At 43.1% G+C, this 18162-nt stretch overlaps 1 protein-coding gene across 2 annotated transcripts; it reads left to right on the top strand.

The window, feature by feature from the left end:
* Positions 1–9: 9 nt before the first annotated feature.
* Positions 10–10859, top strand: Ssmem1 (serine rich single-pass membrane protein 1). Of its 2 annotated transcripts, none has more exons than XM_051175843.1 (3): positions 10–522; positions 8138–8192; positions 10303–10859. In XM_051175843.1, the coding sequence occupies exons 1-3, from the start codon at positions 484–486 to the stop codon at positions 10794–10796; spliced, it is 588 nt and encodes a 195-aa protein (XP_051031800.1). In that variant the 5' UTR covers positions 10–483; the 3' UTR covers positions 10797–10859. The 2 variants fall into 2 exon arrangements, with proteins under 2 accessions (XP_051031800.1, XP_051031799.1); XM_051175842.1 differs by lacking the exon at positions 10–522 and adding an exon at positions 2134–2416.
* Positions 10860–18162: the final 7303 nt, after the last annotated feature.

The following is an 18162-nucleotide window of genomic DNA, read 5'->3' on the forward strand; positions in this document are numbered from 1 at the left end:
CCGGGCCTTCTCTTCTCGCGAGAAGGAGAGGGTGGGGCAGAGGGACCAGGGCAGCGATCGTTGCCAGGGAAACGCCCTCGGATTTGTGGCACCTACTCAGCTACAGAGAGTAAACTGAGCTGCAAAATTCAGACCAGGTTCTGAGCCCTTAGTAAAAAGTAATGACTGTAACAAGCTGAATCTTGAATATTATTAATTGTAGATTTATTCAGGACCCTCATGGGCTCACATTTGTAAGCAGGTTTTATTTAGCCGGATGACTAATTGGTAGGAGACAAGCATGCCTGATGTGTCCAGACACAGCAACGACAAAGCATTTCCCCTGCTTTGAAATGTTTTTTCCCCCAAATCGATCTGACCCGGTGTGAATTCTCAAAAACCCACCTAATGAGGATGCAGTAGTAAGAGGAAAAATTAGGAAGTTCTATTGAAGATAGGGGTTTTGAAACTAAAAGCAAAAGCAAAAACCCACGTTTGCCCTGAATGTTCTTTGAAAGAACTGAGGAAAAGTTCGCCAGGGAGGTGAGTTGGGTTTTACTTGGTAGGTAGTTCAGGTTCCTACAGTGTATCACTGCACCGGGTGTGGAATGTGGGGCGGGGGAGAAACGCTCCCTGGTTATTGCTCCAAAGGTCTTTGCCCGAATCCTACAGGTGAGGTGGAAACGGGCAGGCCTGTCCACTACAGTCTAAGCTCTGGAAGAGCTTTCTCGGGACTGGCAACTCTGGCCCATGTATCCAGGACCTGGGGACTCATTCCACAGAAAAACGTGCCAGCCAGGCATGGTAGTATATGCCTTTAATCCTGGTACTCAGAGGTCAGAGACGTGTGGATCTCTGGAGTTCAAAGGTCAGCCAGGGCTACATAATGAGAGTGTCTCAGAAAACGTAAATAAATATCAAGATTAAACAGGAAAAAAAAAAATGAAGTGTCATTATGGTGTTGTGTAGAAAACTGGCAGGTTACTGTATGCTTTTAAAGACCTAATGGGTTTTTGTTTGTTTGTTTGGTGAGATTTTTATGTCTATATTGGTTTGGCGCAGTGTTGTTTGGATCTAGATACAGATTTAGAGATGAACTAACTTGGGAAACTGTTCAAAGAGAAAGAGTTCAATTCAGTGTACAGTCAAATCAGAATGCCGGGTTTGTCATTTCTCTACGTCCAAGTCTACCTAGAAATTGATGCAGTTCTTAACAGGGGTCTGTTTCCTCTTTTTAATATAACAAGCTATTGGGCACTTATTCAAGGCTTATACAACACTTATCAGATTAAAGTTGATAGATGGTTGCCATTATCTATTATTAGTTATTGTAACAATATCCCAAAACATGGAGTGCCTCTTCCAAGGGGAAAAACAACAAACTGGCGACTGTCTGTACTTTAAAAGAGCAGCCATTCCTACGCACAGTTTGGAAAGAGGTCAGCAGGGCTAGCCTCTTCTAAGCCAGGTGGTGTTGGCTTGCCCATGGCCTCATCTGATGCTCTCTTACAGCTTTTCCTCGGTGAACCCTTGGTGCCCTTTCCTCTTCTTTGAGACTACTAACTATATTAAGGCTCCATCCATCCTTATGACCTGATAGGCCCTCTGTAACCTCTTTAAAGGTTTTGAAGTTTTATTGTGTGTGTGTGTGTGTGTGTGTGTGTGTGTGTGTGTGTACCTATGTGTGGGTTCTTAAGTGCCACAGTGAACATGTGGAGGTCTTCAAGGAGACTGTATTCTCCTTCTGCCATAGGATCAAACTCAGGCTGAAAGCCTTGGCACCAAACACCTTTACCCATTGAGCCATGTTACTGTTTCTTTGCTACCTCAGTTCTAGCCATATCTTCAAATACAAGATGGTGCTAAAGGCACCCACATTTAAATCTTAGAGAACACACAATTCAGCCTGTAATACATTAGAATTGTGTGTATTTATAATGGTATGGTATACATTATAAAAGAGGCTGATTAAAAAAAAACCAATACCTTAAACACTTAAACAGATGAAAATAAAGTATTTGTAAATTTCAAAGAAGAAAAGACTTAGGCAGAAGAAAGTGTACTGAAAAATTCAGGAACTATTCCAGATAAATCCACCCATCTAATCCAAGAAGACTTATCAGTTCCTACAACAGTTGCCTAAGTGTATGTCATAATAGGTTGCCAGGGAAGTTGTCATAGGCCATGGAGGGAAATCGTTCCCAGTCACCTTCATCCCTTTGAGCATGTTTTATTTTCTAAGCAAGAAGCTATCATGGGAGACCTTTTGTCTTTATTCTGGGAGGTGGAGCCCCCTCCCATACCCCTCAGTTTTGCCATTCCAAGCCAGGATGCTGAGTGCCTGAAAGATGATTCTTGTGGGACAATAGGCAGTTTCCTGCTTTGGTATTTCGTCATCATACTGATCCTCATGTTCTTCTCTCGGGCTTCGGTCTGGGTAGGGAATCCTTTCGCTTTAAATCGTGTCTTTATAAGGATTTTCGTCAACTACAATGTCTGTAGATTGATGAAAATAGTTTTTAAAGGTTTGTGTTTTGTTTAAAAAAATGATTCTAAAGTTATTGAAAAGGATAAAGAACATTAAAAGCACTCTAGCTTTCTTGTAGAGATAAATACTATTAGAGGTGTGGAGAACTTCCTTCTAGGTTACTTTTTTCCATGCTTTTTCTCAGTGTATCTCTTTATCTTTGCCCTTGCATGGTCAAACTTATCTTGTATGTGTTTTCATATCCTGACTTTGGAAATACTTCCCCATGGTATAGTCACTCAACAGCACTTTTCATTATAACTTTTCTGTCTTATAGTTGCACTATAAAAATTCTGCAGTTGGAAATTTAGGTGGTTTACATTTTGTCCTATGTAATACAGAGATAAATCTCTCAACTGACTAATGACTTCCAAATCCTGCTTATAGCTGTGTAATTCTATTATCAAAGATATGCTTGTTACATTGATAGGACACATGTAGGATTTAGTTAGTGCTTAGACTGAAGCAATATATTTTCTGAATAAAATAAAATACAGAATTAAACTAAACAGAGCTAAAGTCTTACATCTGTGGCTCTTAGTCACACATTGGCAAAAGAAAATTCTAGAAGCTTAGGAATGGCATAGTCCACTTCATCAAGACCGTGGGCCTCAACGTATTATGAGCAACTAACCCCTTAAAAATTGCTGACACAGAATTTTCTCTGGCCATTAATAACAGGCTTGGTGATTAATCAAGCTACCACAATTTAGCATTACAGCCAGACATCACTGCTGGCAGTGGTCAGCTAGATTGAGTGCTACATTAGTTCTGGATGGAGAAGAGAAGGTTTGTTACTTTGTTGCTAGGTAAATCCCATTATAATAATAATAATTAAAAAAAAAAAAAAACTCTTCCCCCTATTACCTCCTGGCCAAGAAGTTTTATCTGAAGTTTAAATGCTTCTTAAGGTAAAAACTTTGCCAGAAGGAGAATTAGAACAGTGATACGTGTTTTAGGCTGCCTGGCTAAGTATATTGAATTTGGCCTGGCAAGAAAAGCTACTTTAGAAAATTAACAAGAAGTTGGAATTGATCACTGGCAATTTCATCATGAAGATCATTTAAGAGATCTAAACTATACTTTTGTCCCCTCGCTTACACCAGCAATTTGGAGTTGTAGAGCTATGCTTTAAGGACTGAAGGCGGGCATGTGGCCCAGTGTTCTGTCTGTAGGCGAGAAAAATACTCATCCACCCTACTTCCCCCCACATCCCCTTTGGTTGATAAAGCCCAAAGAATTTAAGTAACGTGTCCAATGTCACACAAGTAGTTAGTGACAGAGTGACAGCTGGAGAATGGATCCAGATTTCCTGCCATATTATTTGTTTACTTCAAAGGTTAGTTCAAAATGTTGAATTAAATCTATTCAGTGCTGATTAAAACCTTAATTATCCTTGAGGTTTCATCTTTCCCTTTGTGCCCTTGTGGCAGCTACAAGTTGGTTGGCCTGCTTCTCGTGAAGGGTCCCAGATTTGAAATCTGAGAACTGTATGAGAACCAGTCAAGGAGGATGGAATTTTCCCCTTACTTTGAACTTCTTCATTTGCTCTACGAAACTGTAGGCCTCTATGTCCAAACCTTTAAGCAGTGGTAGAAATTACCCTCCAACAAGCAACATGCTGATGGCCTCTAGATCTGTCTCTTTGTAAAAGATGTGTTTTCCCGTTTGCTTACAGATATGAGCTACTCTGCTTGTTTAGCATTTATTAAGATTGCTAGTGCTGGGCTTTATTTTTCTAGACGATATTAATATGAAATCTTTATTTTTGCATATGTAGAAATTGAACTTAGAAAGTCTTAGAGTCTTGGTTGGCAAGACAGAGATGGCAGTGTGGCAGAAAGCTAGCATCCAGCCCACATTTTCTGCCCCGCCCTGCAGAGTAACCGCTGTCACTATTCTCCCTCACTAAGTTATACATGGGGGCAGCTAGTGAAATGCTTGTGCGAACCACAACTCACATGATTCCACTTAGTTTAATGCAAACTCTTTCTTTTGATTTTGTGGTTGTATTTTGACTTGACATTCAATGTGGAAGCTCTCCATGGAAATTATTTTAGAAATCTTTTCTCTCAACTACAAAAGTGCACAAGCTTATAGGAATGTAGATAAAATGTAACAGAAACCACTCCAGATTAGATGGATATCACCAACTACTATTAACATCTAGGTTTACAAACATCTGATCTTTTAGTACCTCTCTCTATACATCTTAAATTTAAAATGTGCACAGTGTTCTAACACATTATTTTTTTAAACTGCATCTTTAAAAATGACTTCACTGTTGCTGGTCATTGGTGGTGCACGCCTTTAATTCCAGCACTCAGGAGGCAGAGGCAGGCAGATTTCTGTGAGTTCGAGGCCAGCCTGGTCTACAGAGGGAGATATAGAGAAAGCAGTGAGCTATCAAATTTGTGACAAGCGTGGTGGCATGCGCCTGTAATGCCAGTACTGGGGAGGTGGATGCAGGAGGATCTGGAGATTCAGGGTCACTTTGGTTACATGGTTCATTCCAGGCTAGCTGGGCTATATGAGGCCCTGTCTTTACAAAGCTAAAAAATTTAAAACTAATGTAACATATTCAGGCAGAGCACCTTGCAATCTAAGTAAGTTTGACTTTTTGTACAAATTGTGTTTCGTAATTATAGACAATTTGAAAAAAGGAACAAAATCACCATTTTAACCATCAAAAGCCTACCTTTGCTTCATACATGTTTCTTATATACTTATGTCCTTTGGAGTCTTCCCAGATCTTTAGCTTTCTTGTCATCATGCTGTTACATATAAACTTGCATCTTGATTTTAGCCTGATAATCAAACGTTTTCTCACATTATGACATACTTACTTAAGATATTTACAACTATATCTTACATGATCACACCATAATCTAGTTAACCATTATCTACTTTTGAATTTAAGTTTTATGTTATTCTATATATTATACCATATATATATATATATACATATATGTGTGTGTATGTGTGTGTGTATGTGTGTGTGTATATATATATGTACATATATATATATATTATACCACAATGAGTATTTCTTTTATTGATTTATTTTTGGTTTTTAGAGACAGGTTTCTCTGTGAAGCCCTGCCAATTCTGGAACTCACTCTGTAGACCAGGCTGGCCTTGGATTCAGAGATCTGCCTGGCTCTGCCTTCTGAGTCCTGGGATTAAAGGCATGAGCCACCTCCTGGGCATAATGAGTATTTCTCACTTTCAGTGTATGTGGGGATTTTTGTTTGTTTGGTTTTTGTTGTTTTTGTTTTGCTTTTTGTGTTTGGAAATACCCCCTTGGTAATAGATTCCCTGAGAAAGAATGTCTGTTACGAGTAGTTTTCCCGCCAGCCTGGTCCCACTGCCAAGTCAGCCCCCAAATAACACACAGAGACACTGTATTAGCTATAAAGCTGTTGGCCTGTTACTAGCATTTCTTATTGGCTCTGTCTTAAATATTAACCCATTTCTATCAATCTAAGTATTTCCACATGGTCTTATCTTACCGGAGAGAGGGTCGGGACCTCTGTTCTCTCAAGTCTCTACATTGTGAATCTCCTCCTACCTCTCCCTGAATGCTCCTTGTCTCCTAATGCCACCTGTCTTTCTTTCCTATTGGCCAACAGTGCTTTATTCATTAACCAATACGAGAAACATATTTACAGAATGACATCTCCCATCAAATGTCAAATGTGCTCATGAGTGCCAGGCATGGTGTCATTTCTATAGTCCCAGAGTCTAGGAGACTGAAGCAGGAGAAGCTATGATCAAGGGCAGCCTCTGCTACTTAGCTAGACCTTGTCTCAGAATAAAGGACAGTGAGCATCCCTTAAGTCATTCCTGACGTTGTTGCTTTCTACATGTTAGAAGAACATAGAACTTGCAGTTCAAAAGTAAATTATGGCTAATTAAATTATGATGTGATCATGTAAGATACAGTTGTAAACTGGGCAGTGGTGGCCCATATCTTTAATCCAGGCAGTTGGCAGGCAGAGGCAGGTGGATCTCAGCGAGCTCAAAGCCAGCCTGGTCCACAGATGGAGTTCCAGGACACCTAGGGCTGTTACACGGAAAACCCTGTCTCAGAAAAAACCAAACCAAAGCAAACAGACAAAACAGATACAGTTGTTAAGTATCTTTTGGTGAACCATTTTCAGCCTCAGAAAAGGGGATGCTAATGCTAATGTGGAGATTGGGGCAAAGGAGTTTAGAACTAGAACTCTGCAAAGAAATTTAGCTCTCCTGGTTACCATGCTCACAGTCAGCATATTCTGGTTGCTTTATTTGAGGAAAGTTGAAAAACAATCAAAATCTGTTTGGAGATAACAGGACTCTGTATGTAGTAGAGCTCGTTAACCTTGAACTCAGGACCTCTAGTTTCTGCCTCCAGAGTAGTGAGATTGCAAGAGAGCACCACCTCGAAGAGCTTTTAGCTAATTAACTAATTAATCAACTAATCCCTTTTTGAGACAGGGTCTCATTATGAAGTCCTCCCTGATCTGAAACTCATGTGTAGACTAGACTGACTTTCTACCACAGAAACCCACTGGCCTCTGCCTCCCAAGTGCTGGGATTAAAGGTTTGTGTCACCACACCCAGCCACCCCGAGTTCTTAAAAGGCTAATTTTAGATTAATGTGTATTTTTTTGAGACTGGGTCTTGCTATATAATCCAGGGTGGCCTGGAACTCAGAACCCTGAGTGTTGAGATTACAGGTGTGTGCTACCACGTTGGGATCCAAGTATGGTTTTGTTCTAAATTGTTTTATTACATTTATTTCCTTATTGTGTGTGCTTACTCATGTGGCTAACTGAGCATATGCAGTAGCGCCCAATTCTCTTCTTGTACCATGCGGTTCCCAGGGGTCAAACTCAGGGTGTCAGGGTTAGCACCGTGTGCCTTTACCCACTGAGTCTTCTTGCCAGGCCCCCGATCTGTTTTTTGAATGGCTTTTTAAAATGTGCTTTTATTTTGTATGCATTGGTGTTTTGCCTGCATGCTTGTCTGTGTGAGGGTGTCCCGATCACCTGGAACTCAAGTTCCAGTCACAGACAGTTTTTTGTTAGTTTGTTTTGTTTTTTACCTTTTTCCAGGCAGGGTTTCTCTCTGTAGCTTTGGCGCCTATCCTGAAACTTGCTCTGTAGACCAGGCTGGCCTCAAACTCACAGAGATCTATTTGTCTCAGCCTCCCAAGTGCTGGGACTAAAGGTGTACCCCACCACCGCCCAGCTCCACGGTTTAAAGATGCCCTGTGTGTGCTAGGAATTGAACCCAGGTCTTTTGGGAAAGCAGCTGGTGCTCTTAACTGCTGAGCCACCTCTCCAGCCTCTCCCCCTGGTCTGTTTTGAAGTGGGAATCTTTATCACCCCATGAATATTATTTTATTTACAGTCCTTGTTCCGTTTTGCTTGGCTAAAACATTTTGGTGGATTCTGCTATCAAAGCACGGTCTTCTGAACTGGCAGTGGGTGTAGGGCTCACCGTTACAGAACGCCAGATATCCGTCTGTAACAGGGTTGACGGTTTAAATTAGTCAGACCTCAGCAAAGAGCCTTGAGCAGTGGTGCAGAACAAGAGGTTAGCGCAATGCAACTGACTGAGCTCATCTTACTGTCCCTGAAACAGATGTCTGAGAGCAAAAGGGATGAAGACAGTGTGACAAGTGCATCAGTGAGTAAAGGTGAGAGTCGGCCGCTGGCGTCGGACCAGGAGGGGGACATGTGCTGCTGAGTGTGGAGCAAGAGCAGAAGGGAAGAGCAGAGAGAGGCTGTGAGACCTCAGCAACCAGCCAAGGCCCCGGGGCCAACTCTCTGCTTCCCCCTCCCAAGTGCAAAGACAGCTCAGATGCCCCAGCAGAGCCGCCACAAACTACAAACTAGTGGCAGAGAGAACTCATTTTGTTGTCAAGTCTCAGGGCTTGCATTCACAGAGCTATGTGTCTGTAATATTTGTAAAATGTATTGATATGAAAGATTTCTGTCCCCCAATTTACAGAGAAAGAAGTGTCCCTTCTCCTTGTTCTCTCTAGACTACTGATTGCACACACGGTACTCCTTTTGATTTTTTTGCCAGACCCTTGCCTTCCTGGGCCATCTCATAGCTGTAAACTTTGAGTGAGTATAATGCTAGCATAAAGGTTATTGCCCTCAAAGTTAAAGGGATGGAGACATAGATGGATGTTGGAACTCAGCATAGTTGTCCATGCGGCTTCTTTGTTGAAGTGAACCATAGCTTCAGAACACTGGAAGAATATTTCTTAATTTTGGGTTGCTACATTATATAGGTGGCAGCTGCAACAATCTACGTTAGAAACACATTCCCCACCATTTCTTAGCCTTGGACAATCTTTTTGCTAGTTTCCAGGTAAACGCTCCTCCGATGATGGTTTTGAGCTGGCAGCATACTGTCACGGAACAGAGCTGGAGACAGATGTACAATAATAGCACAGCCTCAAATAGTGCTTTCCACACCCAGATAAACGGCTTTGAGAGCACAAAGCACAATAAACTGTAGTAAGATAATTAGGAAATTATGGGCATTAAGTAATTATCACCTTTTTGGTAGATTGACTTAATTGTGAATTTGTGTAATTTGTTTAGTAATGATGGTTTAACCATCTCACAAAGTTTCCAAAAATGTATTAGGGTTTTTGAATTGGAACCTGCCAACACTAGCATAGGAAAGAGCATGAGGAGAAGAGATGCTTCTTGCTGTCCAAATCACTCTCATACACACAGTGCAGGCTTTGCGACGTCAAGACAAAGGGGAAAGGTCCCTGTCGGGGAACTCTCTTCTCTGGGAACCTTCCCATGTGGGGTTTACAAAAGTTCAAAAGTGATTTCAAGAATCTGTGAGCCCCCCCCCCAGTCTTTGTGGGGTAGGGTACAGTACTAGTAGTCATTTTGCTGGCATTAGCCCGTGATTAAGAAAGGCAGTGATTTGACCGATAGCGGTCCTACACATGTGTCGGGCTTTCTTGGGTAATGTGAGGTTGCTAGCCAAGGCCCCATCATTTTGAAAAGAGCCATTTTGAAAAGTTCTAGCAGTTTCCTGAAACCACAGTAATCGGCATCCAAGACTACATACAATAACTTACTCCCCTAGATTCCTGCCATTGCCCCCACCGAAGACCCTGATAATGGCTTGCCGTCTATGTGTGGTCAGATGACCTATTTATTTAGATAGGCTCTTACTGCGTAATCCTACCTGACCTGGAACTCAACTTTGTGGACTAGACTGGCCTTGAACTCACAGAGATCCATCTGCCTAGGAATCTGCATCCCCAGTGCTGGGATTAAACACTTGTCATCAAGTCTGATTGAAGGACTTAACATTCTTTAACTGATTACTTACTCGTTATGTCAAACAAAAGCCAACTGCAAACCAAAACCAAAACTTGAACCCTCTTCCCCTGACCTAGTCCCTCTGCCCTGTAACTATGCCAGCTTGCAAGCAGAAGGCAGGCTCTGCCCTTACAGACACCTAGGGGTCCCAAAGCTGCACTCTTAATGGTTCTTCCCTTGTCTGACTATCCTCCTCACTAACCTTCCTTTTTGTTTGTTTGTTTTGTTTTTTTGAGACAGGGTTTCTCTATGTAGTCTTGGCTGTTCTGGAACTCACCCTGTAGACCAGGCTGGCCTTGAACTCACAGAGATGACCTGCCTCTGCCTCCCCCATGCTGGGATTAAAGGTGTGCGCCACCACCATGGCCTTGCTTCACAGATCTTTCTATAGCAACCAATTATTAATGACTATTATTGTCTAACTTGTCCATCTGTTTTGTTGGTTAGCAAGCAAAGAAACTTCCTACAAGCGACAGAGTAAAGATGGACCCTGGGACTCCTCACAAGTGATGAAGAAACCAAAGCAGAACCAACTCTCCATGGTAACTGACTCCGAAGTGGCTTTGGTGAATGCCTACTTTGAACAAAGACGAGCTAGGCGCCATTCCCAGTTCCACCGGGTGAGTCAGACCCAGCAAGACAGTGATACCACTGAGTGTGACAGTGAGGAGTCTAACTCTGGAGCCTCCTCGTGGAAGGAGAGCGAAAGTGAGCACCACCCATCGCCTGCCAGTGTCAAGAGGGGAAAGCCAGTGCCGAGGCCAAGAGAGCTGGAGAATTACCAAATCAGAGAAAGGCCCTGCCTCCACTGCAAAGCCATGAGAACCAACGAATGGTTGACACGTCACTTCCCGCCAAGCACGTCAGTAACCGCCACGAAGGGAGAGATCCAAGAGGAGAATTTGACACCCGGCATCAACACAAAATTAAGTAAATTTTGAATTTTGGCACCCTTGCCTTACTTGAAGTCAAAAGAAGGAGATGAATAAAACATGAAAACCAGAGTTGTAGGTGAGGAGACATTTACAATAAATCCTCTTTGCTAACAACGAAAGTATAATTGGAACCCAAGAGGTCAAATTTCAGACAAATTCATTGTTCAAAACAAGGGCAGAGAATTTTTTCATGCCACCACAGGAACACGGAAGACTTGTATCTTCTATGATCTTTTTTTAAATCAAAAGAGCCCAGGTCAGATAGTCCGTCCATACCCGAGGGTATGTGTTTTGTTTATGTCAATGATAAAAATATAAAAGCTCTTCGAAAATATATTTATGTTGAGAAACCATTTAAATCTATTCATATGTTTTTGATTATCTGACCGACTTAACAAATGAGGTGACTAAATGGACCAGGTGAGATTTTTTTTTAATAGCTGAGATGTCTCTACTAGAACTGTATTGATGGGTATATCGAGTCCACGAAGGGCTGTTGAGGAAAAGGAGCTTAAGGGCCTGGAATCTGACCTTATTTCTAGAGTACATTAGGGAGAAAGCAGTAATTAGAGTACTTCAGGTGACTCAGAAGGCAGCTGGGCCGTGGCTTGTCCTAGGTCGTTGTCCGAAGACCATATCAAGTGTTAAAGCTTTTTTTTCCTGACACTTGTTAAGGTAAGGAGAGTGGCCAGGCAGTGGTGGCACACGCCTTTAATCCCAGCACTCGGAAGGCAGAGGCAGGGGGATCTCTGTGAGTTTGAGTCCAGCCTGGTCTACAGAGTGAGTTCCAAGACAGGTTCCAAAGCAATACAGAGAAACCCTGTCTTGGAAGAAAAAAAAAAAAAAAAAAAGATAAGGAGAGCATTTTTATTTGATATTATTACAATAGAGATCAATAAAGGAGCTACATAGACATGAGAGCCTAATGCAAGATAAGTGATTCATAGCAAAGGAGAAGAGTGGGAGAGCTATTGGATGGAAACTACTAAAAGAGTTTCTAACTACTAAAATAGACAATCCCTGCCAAACTTACCTGATTTTTTTTTTTTTTTTTTTTTTTTTTTGGGAAACGATCTCACTAGGTAGCTTGGCCGGCCTGGAACTCATATAGGTCTGCCCTCAAACTCACAGAGACCTGCCTGCCTCAGCATCCTGAGTGGTTTGAGCCACCACATCAGGCCTCTAACATGATTTGCGAAGGTAGGACTTAACCATCTCAAGTATGGTCAACTATCAACTTAACAGGATTCTTGCTAAAACAGCTCAGTAGGTCAGACAGAACAGGTCCAAAGTTGAAGCCTAGTCAAAGGAGAACTCAGAAGAACCTGTCTGAAGCTTGGTAGACGAGAGGGTCTTTAACACAAGTAGCTGAAATCTAGGCAAGCTTGGGGCTAGATTTTTCATTTAAGTTTGGGACCCTAGCAATGAAGAGTTCAAGACTAAGAGGGATGGGTGGCCGTTCTGTGGCTCACTTTCCAGGTGACTGGCAGGATCCCAAGGTCCAGATGCAAGAGAGGGTTGGCAAGGATAAGAAAATGTGACATAGACTCTGGTCATGGGGCTAGAGTTCAAACAAGGGTATAGGCCTTGGAAAGGACTTGATTACCATCTATGGTGGATAATGTAGCCTGATACTAAGGTCTAAAACTTTCATAAGAGGTAGGGAACGGACTAGCATAGACAACAGACAGCTATGACTTTGGACCCAGGATTCACCTTGGCAAGAGCCTTGACTAATTCTAACAAAGACTTTGGAAGCAACATAGATGTCTAAAGAACTGGGGTCTAATTAGAATAATCTGTGAGAATACTGACAGAAGACAGAGGTAGAGCTGCTCGTAGAGCACATGCATAGCATACATGGGCTTTGGCTTCCATCCCCTGTACTGCATGAACCAGGTATGGAGGTGCATGCCTGTGATCCCCCCACTAAAGGGGTGGAGAGGCAAGAGGGTCAGGAGTTCAAGGAGTTTAAGATCAGCCTGGGATATAGGGATATAGACCCTGTCCTAAAACAGCACACTACTGTAAGGAACCTTACTCCTTACACACTACAGAGAGGAGGGAGTTGCCCCAAACCAAATGGATGAGACATAGATGTGGTTAGATACGGAACGAAAACATAGACGTCTAGGTTGGGACTAGATTAAAGACTGCAGTAAAGAATTGGCAGAGTGGGAGATTGCACATGAAACGGAGGCTGCAAATGCTGCTCCTAGCTGGGCATTGCCTTCATGCAGAGCCCAGCGGCACTCTCATGGTGGAACTGCAGGCCAGCAGGGCAGTCTAGTCTCATGGTCAAAGCCTGCCACCTGTTTGGCTGGCTGGTTTGAGGGAAGGCTTGCCTCCATTTGGTAATTCATCCCTGCTAGGTTTCAGAAATGACCTCCGTTAACAACTGCATCAGAGTCTCACAACTCTCATCAGGAACTGAGAGACAAAGAACTGTGGAAAGCAGGAAAGGTTCTGACTGAAATGGAAGCGATGGCGGGGATCGTGTAAGCAGGGGGGGATTTGCAGAAAGTCAGGGACACAGATTACCAATTGGCTTTGCCAGATTGGCTGATGTGGCTATGCTTGGTGCCAGTAGGCCCGTCAGGGTGGCAGAGAAGCAGGCTGAAGCGTTCCCTTAGTCTTTTGTGGCCTTGACTCAGGTAAAACCAGAAAAGAATGGAAGGGGAAGCTGCGTGAAGCAGAGCTGGCGTTGGGTGAACATAGGAAAGCGGTGTACGTGGGGGACACTGGCAGACCTCAGAGCGTGGGGGAAGAGTTGTGCTTACACGTCTTAGCGTTAACCACTGTGGCTCTGAAGTTAAGAGACCAGCATTTTCTCTCTTATTAAAGGTGACGCCTTAGCTATAATCTGATAAGATAAAATCCAGAGCCGCTGGGGCTACCCGAGGGGCTCAGAATATATATTCTACTATAAGTGGGGTTTCTAGTGAGATTCCTAGAGAATAATAGGTTTATAGACTAGAAAGGAGAAAGGCCTTAAGCAAATATTAATTGTATTAGAATTCTTCTCATCTGGTCCAGATTGCAAGCTCTTAGGTGAGGGTTTTTTTTCTGCTCATGTCCACATGATTTTCTCTGTCTTCCGGTCTCACTTAAGGGTAAATCTAGGTAACAGAGACACAATGTTGTTATTGGAGCCGGGAGGCAGAGGCAGGCGGATCTCTGTGAGTTCGAGGCCAGCCTCTACAGAGTGAGTTCCAGGACAGGCTCCAAAGCAATACAGAGACATCCTGTCTCGAAAAAACAACTACAAAATAAATAAATAAAAATAATGTTATCTGGGGAACATTTAGAGAATGATTGCTTCATTTCAGATACAAGTAAGCATTTATAAAAAACTATTTTCACACATCTGCAAGACAGGTATTATTCTAAGCTGGGAATGATGAAACGAGGCAAAGGGAACTGGTGATGAGAGGTCTAACCACAGACATGACCATGACAATATGTTATCCGTTTTGTTTTTACTTTATGCGCGTGTATGTGTGTGTGTGAGTGTATGTGTGTGAGTGTATGTGTGTGTGTGTGTGTGTGTCTGTGTGTATGTCTGTGTGTGTATATGTGTATGTGTGTCTGTGTCTATGTGGGTGTGTATGTTGTGTGTTTGTATCTGTGTGTGTATATGTGTGTGTCTGTGTATCTGTGTGTGTGAGTGTGTGTATCTGTGTGTCTGTGTATCTGTGTGTGTGTCTGTATGTCTGTGTATGTGTGTGTGTATCTGTGTGTGTGTGTGTCTGTATGTGACTGAGCATATGTCATGATGCACATGTGGAAATCTGAGGACAGCTTGCTGGAGTCTGTTCACTCCCAGTGGGGTTCAGGGATTGAACCCAGTTTACCATGTTTGGTAGTGAGTGCCTTTACTTTCTGAGCCATCTTACTTGCCCTTATTCATGTTCTTCTTCTCAAAGGCTTATTTTATGTGTACAAATGTTTTGATTGAATGTATGTATCCATACCTTGGTGTCCACAGAGATCAGAAGAGGGCCTCAGATCCCCTGGAACTGGAGTTATGGATAGTTGGGAGCAACCATATGGGTGCAGGAAATTGAATCTAGGTCCTCTGCGAGAGTTACAAGTGCTCTTGACCACTGAGTCATCTCTCCAGCCTATTATGTATTTGTTCTTGTTGTTTGAGATAGGGTCTCACTGTGCAACCCTGGATGGCCTTGAACTTAGAGCTCTGCCTACGACAGGCTCTTGAGCATTGGGATGAAAGCCATTTGCCACCATATCTGTCTTCTGCTGTGAAAATTTGGCACACCAAGAACCAAATACAGACTAGAGGACTGTCGGTGGAAAATATAGAGGACTGTCGGTGGAAACCCGGAACTGAATAGAGATGGGCACAGTTGTAAGAGAGCTGGGGGCTCACCTCTTTGGTGGAAGAACTCGCAGCTCCCTCTTGCCTCAGCTTCTGTGAGAAAGCCTGGTTTGGCTCAAGACAAGAGGAGGAAAGCCTATAAAGGCTGAGCTGGATGCTGGAATGAGTGAGACCGAACGTTGAATAGCAGGAGGCAGCAGGGACAAGGACAGTGAGGGTCTCAGAGGAGGAGAATGAGGGGCTCTGATCTAGAAGGGTAAGGAGTAGGGACTCTACTCCATCCCAGAGCGAGGCTTCCTGAAGGCAGCGCAGCAGCTCCTCAGAAAACCAGATAACAGCTGCAGCCTTGCTCATAGCCAGCCCCCTCTTCTCCCGGGAAGGAATGCGCTTATCTGCCAGTGTATCCATCCTAGGAGGCCGATTTCCAAACAGCTATACTTTACCCTCATCACTCTATACTGTGGCTTTGTGGTTCGTGGTTAACAACCACAGATTCTAAACATTGGGTTTTTTTTTTTATTGTTTTGGGTTTCTTTTTTTTGGTTTTTTTTTTTTTTTTTTTCAAGACGGGGTTTCTCTGTGTAGCTCTGACTGTCCTGTAACTCATTCTGTAGACCAGACTGGCCTCGAACTCGCAGAGGTCCATCTGCCTGCCTCTGCCTCCCGAGTGCTGGAATTAAAGGTGTGCACCAGAACTGGCTGATTAATTATTAATTTCTTACTGTGCCTGATTCATAAACAAAACAGCTTCACTCCTTCTCCACACCCTCCTTCTCTTCAAGAAAATATGGCTGCCCAGCAAAGAGTACAGAGGGTGTGGGACAGTACAACTGCCAGACAGCACTACGGACAGAACCCCAGGGTCTTGTGCATCACACACACACACACACACACACAGTATACACACACACACACAGTATACACACACACACACAGTATACACACACACAGTATACACACACACAGTATACACACACACACACAGTATACACACACACACAGTATATACACACACACACATATACACCACACACACACACAGTATACACACACACACAGTATATACACACACACATATACACCACACACACACACAGTATACACACACACAGTATACACACACACAGTATACACACACACACAGTATACACACACACACATATACACCACACACACATACACCACACACACACAGTATACACACACATCACACACACACACACACAGTATACACACACACACAGTATACACACACATCACACACACACACACACACACACAGTATACACACACACACAGTATATACACACACACACATATACACCACACACACACACAGTATACACACACACAGTATACACACACACAGTATACACACACACACAGTATACACACACACAGTATACACACACACACACAGTATACACACACACAGTATACACACACACAGTATACACACACACACAGTATACACACACACACAGTATATACACACACACACATATACACCACACACACACACAGTATACACACACACAGTATACACACACACAGTATACACACACACACAGTATACACACACACAGTATACACACACACACACAGTATACACACACACAGTATACACACACACAGTATACACACACACACACAGTATACACACACACAGTATACACACACACACAGTATACACACACAGTATACACACACACACAGTATACACACACACAGTATACACACACAGTATACACATCACACACACAGTATACACACACACCACACACATACACCACACACACACACAGTATACACACACACCACACACACACACACACACACATACACCACACACACACACACAGTATACAAACACCACACACATACACACATAACACACACACACACACACCACACCACATATATACACACCACACACATACACATATACATACACCACACACACACACACACACAGAGTACACACACACACATATACACACACCACACACATACACACATACCACACATACAACCACACCACACACATACACATATACATACACCACACACACACAGAGTACACACACACACCACACACATACACACACACCACACACACACAAAGCACACACACACACCACACACATACACACACACCACACACATACACACACACCACACACATACACACACACCACACACACACACACCACACACATACACACACACCACACACATACACACACACCACACACATACACACACACCACACACATACACATACACCACACACATACACACACACCACACACACACACACACACCACACACACACACACCACACACACACACACCACACACACACACACACCACACACATACACATAACACACACACACACCACACCACATATATACACACCACACACATACACATATACATACACCACACACACACACACACACAGAGTACACACACACACATATACACACACCACACACATATACACACACCACACACACACACACACCACACACACACACACACCACACACATACACATAACACACACACACACCACACCACATATATACACACCACACACATACACATATACATACACCACACACACACACACACACAGAGTACACACACACACATATACACACACCACACACATACACACATACCACACATACAACCACACCACACACATACACATATACATACACCACACACACACAGAGTACACACACACACCACACACATACACACACACCACACACACACAAAGCACACACACACACCACACACATACACACACACCACACACATACACACACACCACACACATACACACACACCACACACACACACACCACACACATACACACACACCACACACATACACACACACCACACACATACACACACACCACACACATACACATACACCACACACACAGAGTACACACACACACACACACCACACACATATACACACATACCACACACACACCACACCACACACACA

This window comes from Phodopus roborovskii, unplaced genomic scaffold (assembly GCF_943737965.1).
Source record: "Phodopus roborovskii unplaced genomic scaffold, PHOROB, whole genome shotgun sequence".
NCBI lineage: Eukaryota > Metazoa > Chordata > Mammalia > Rodentia > Cricetidae > Phodopus > Phodopus roborovskii.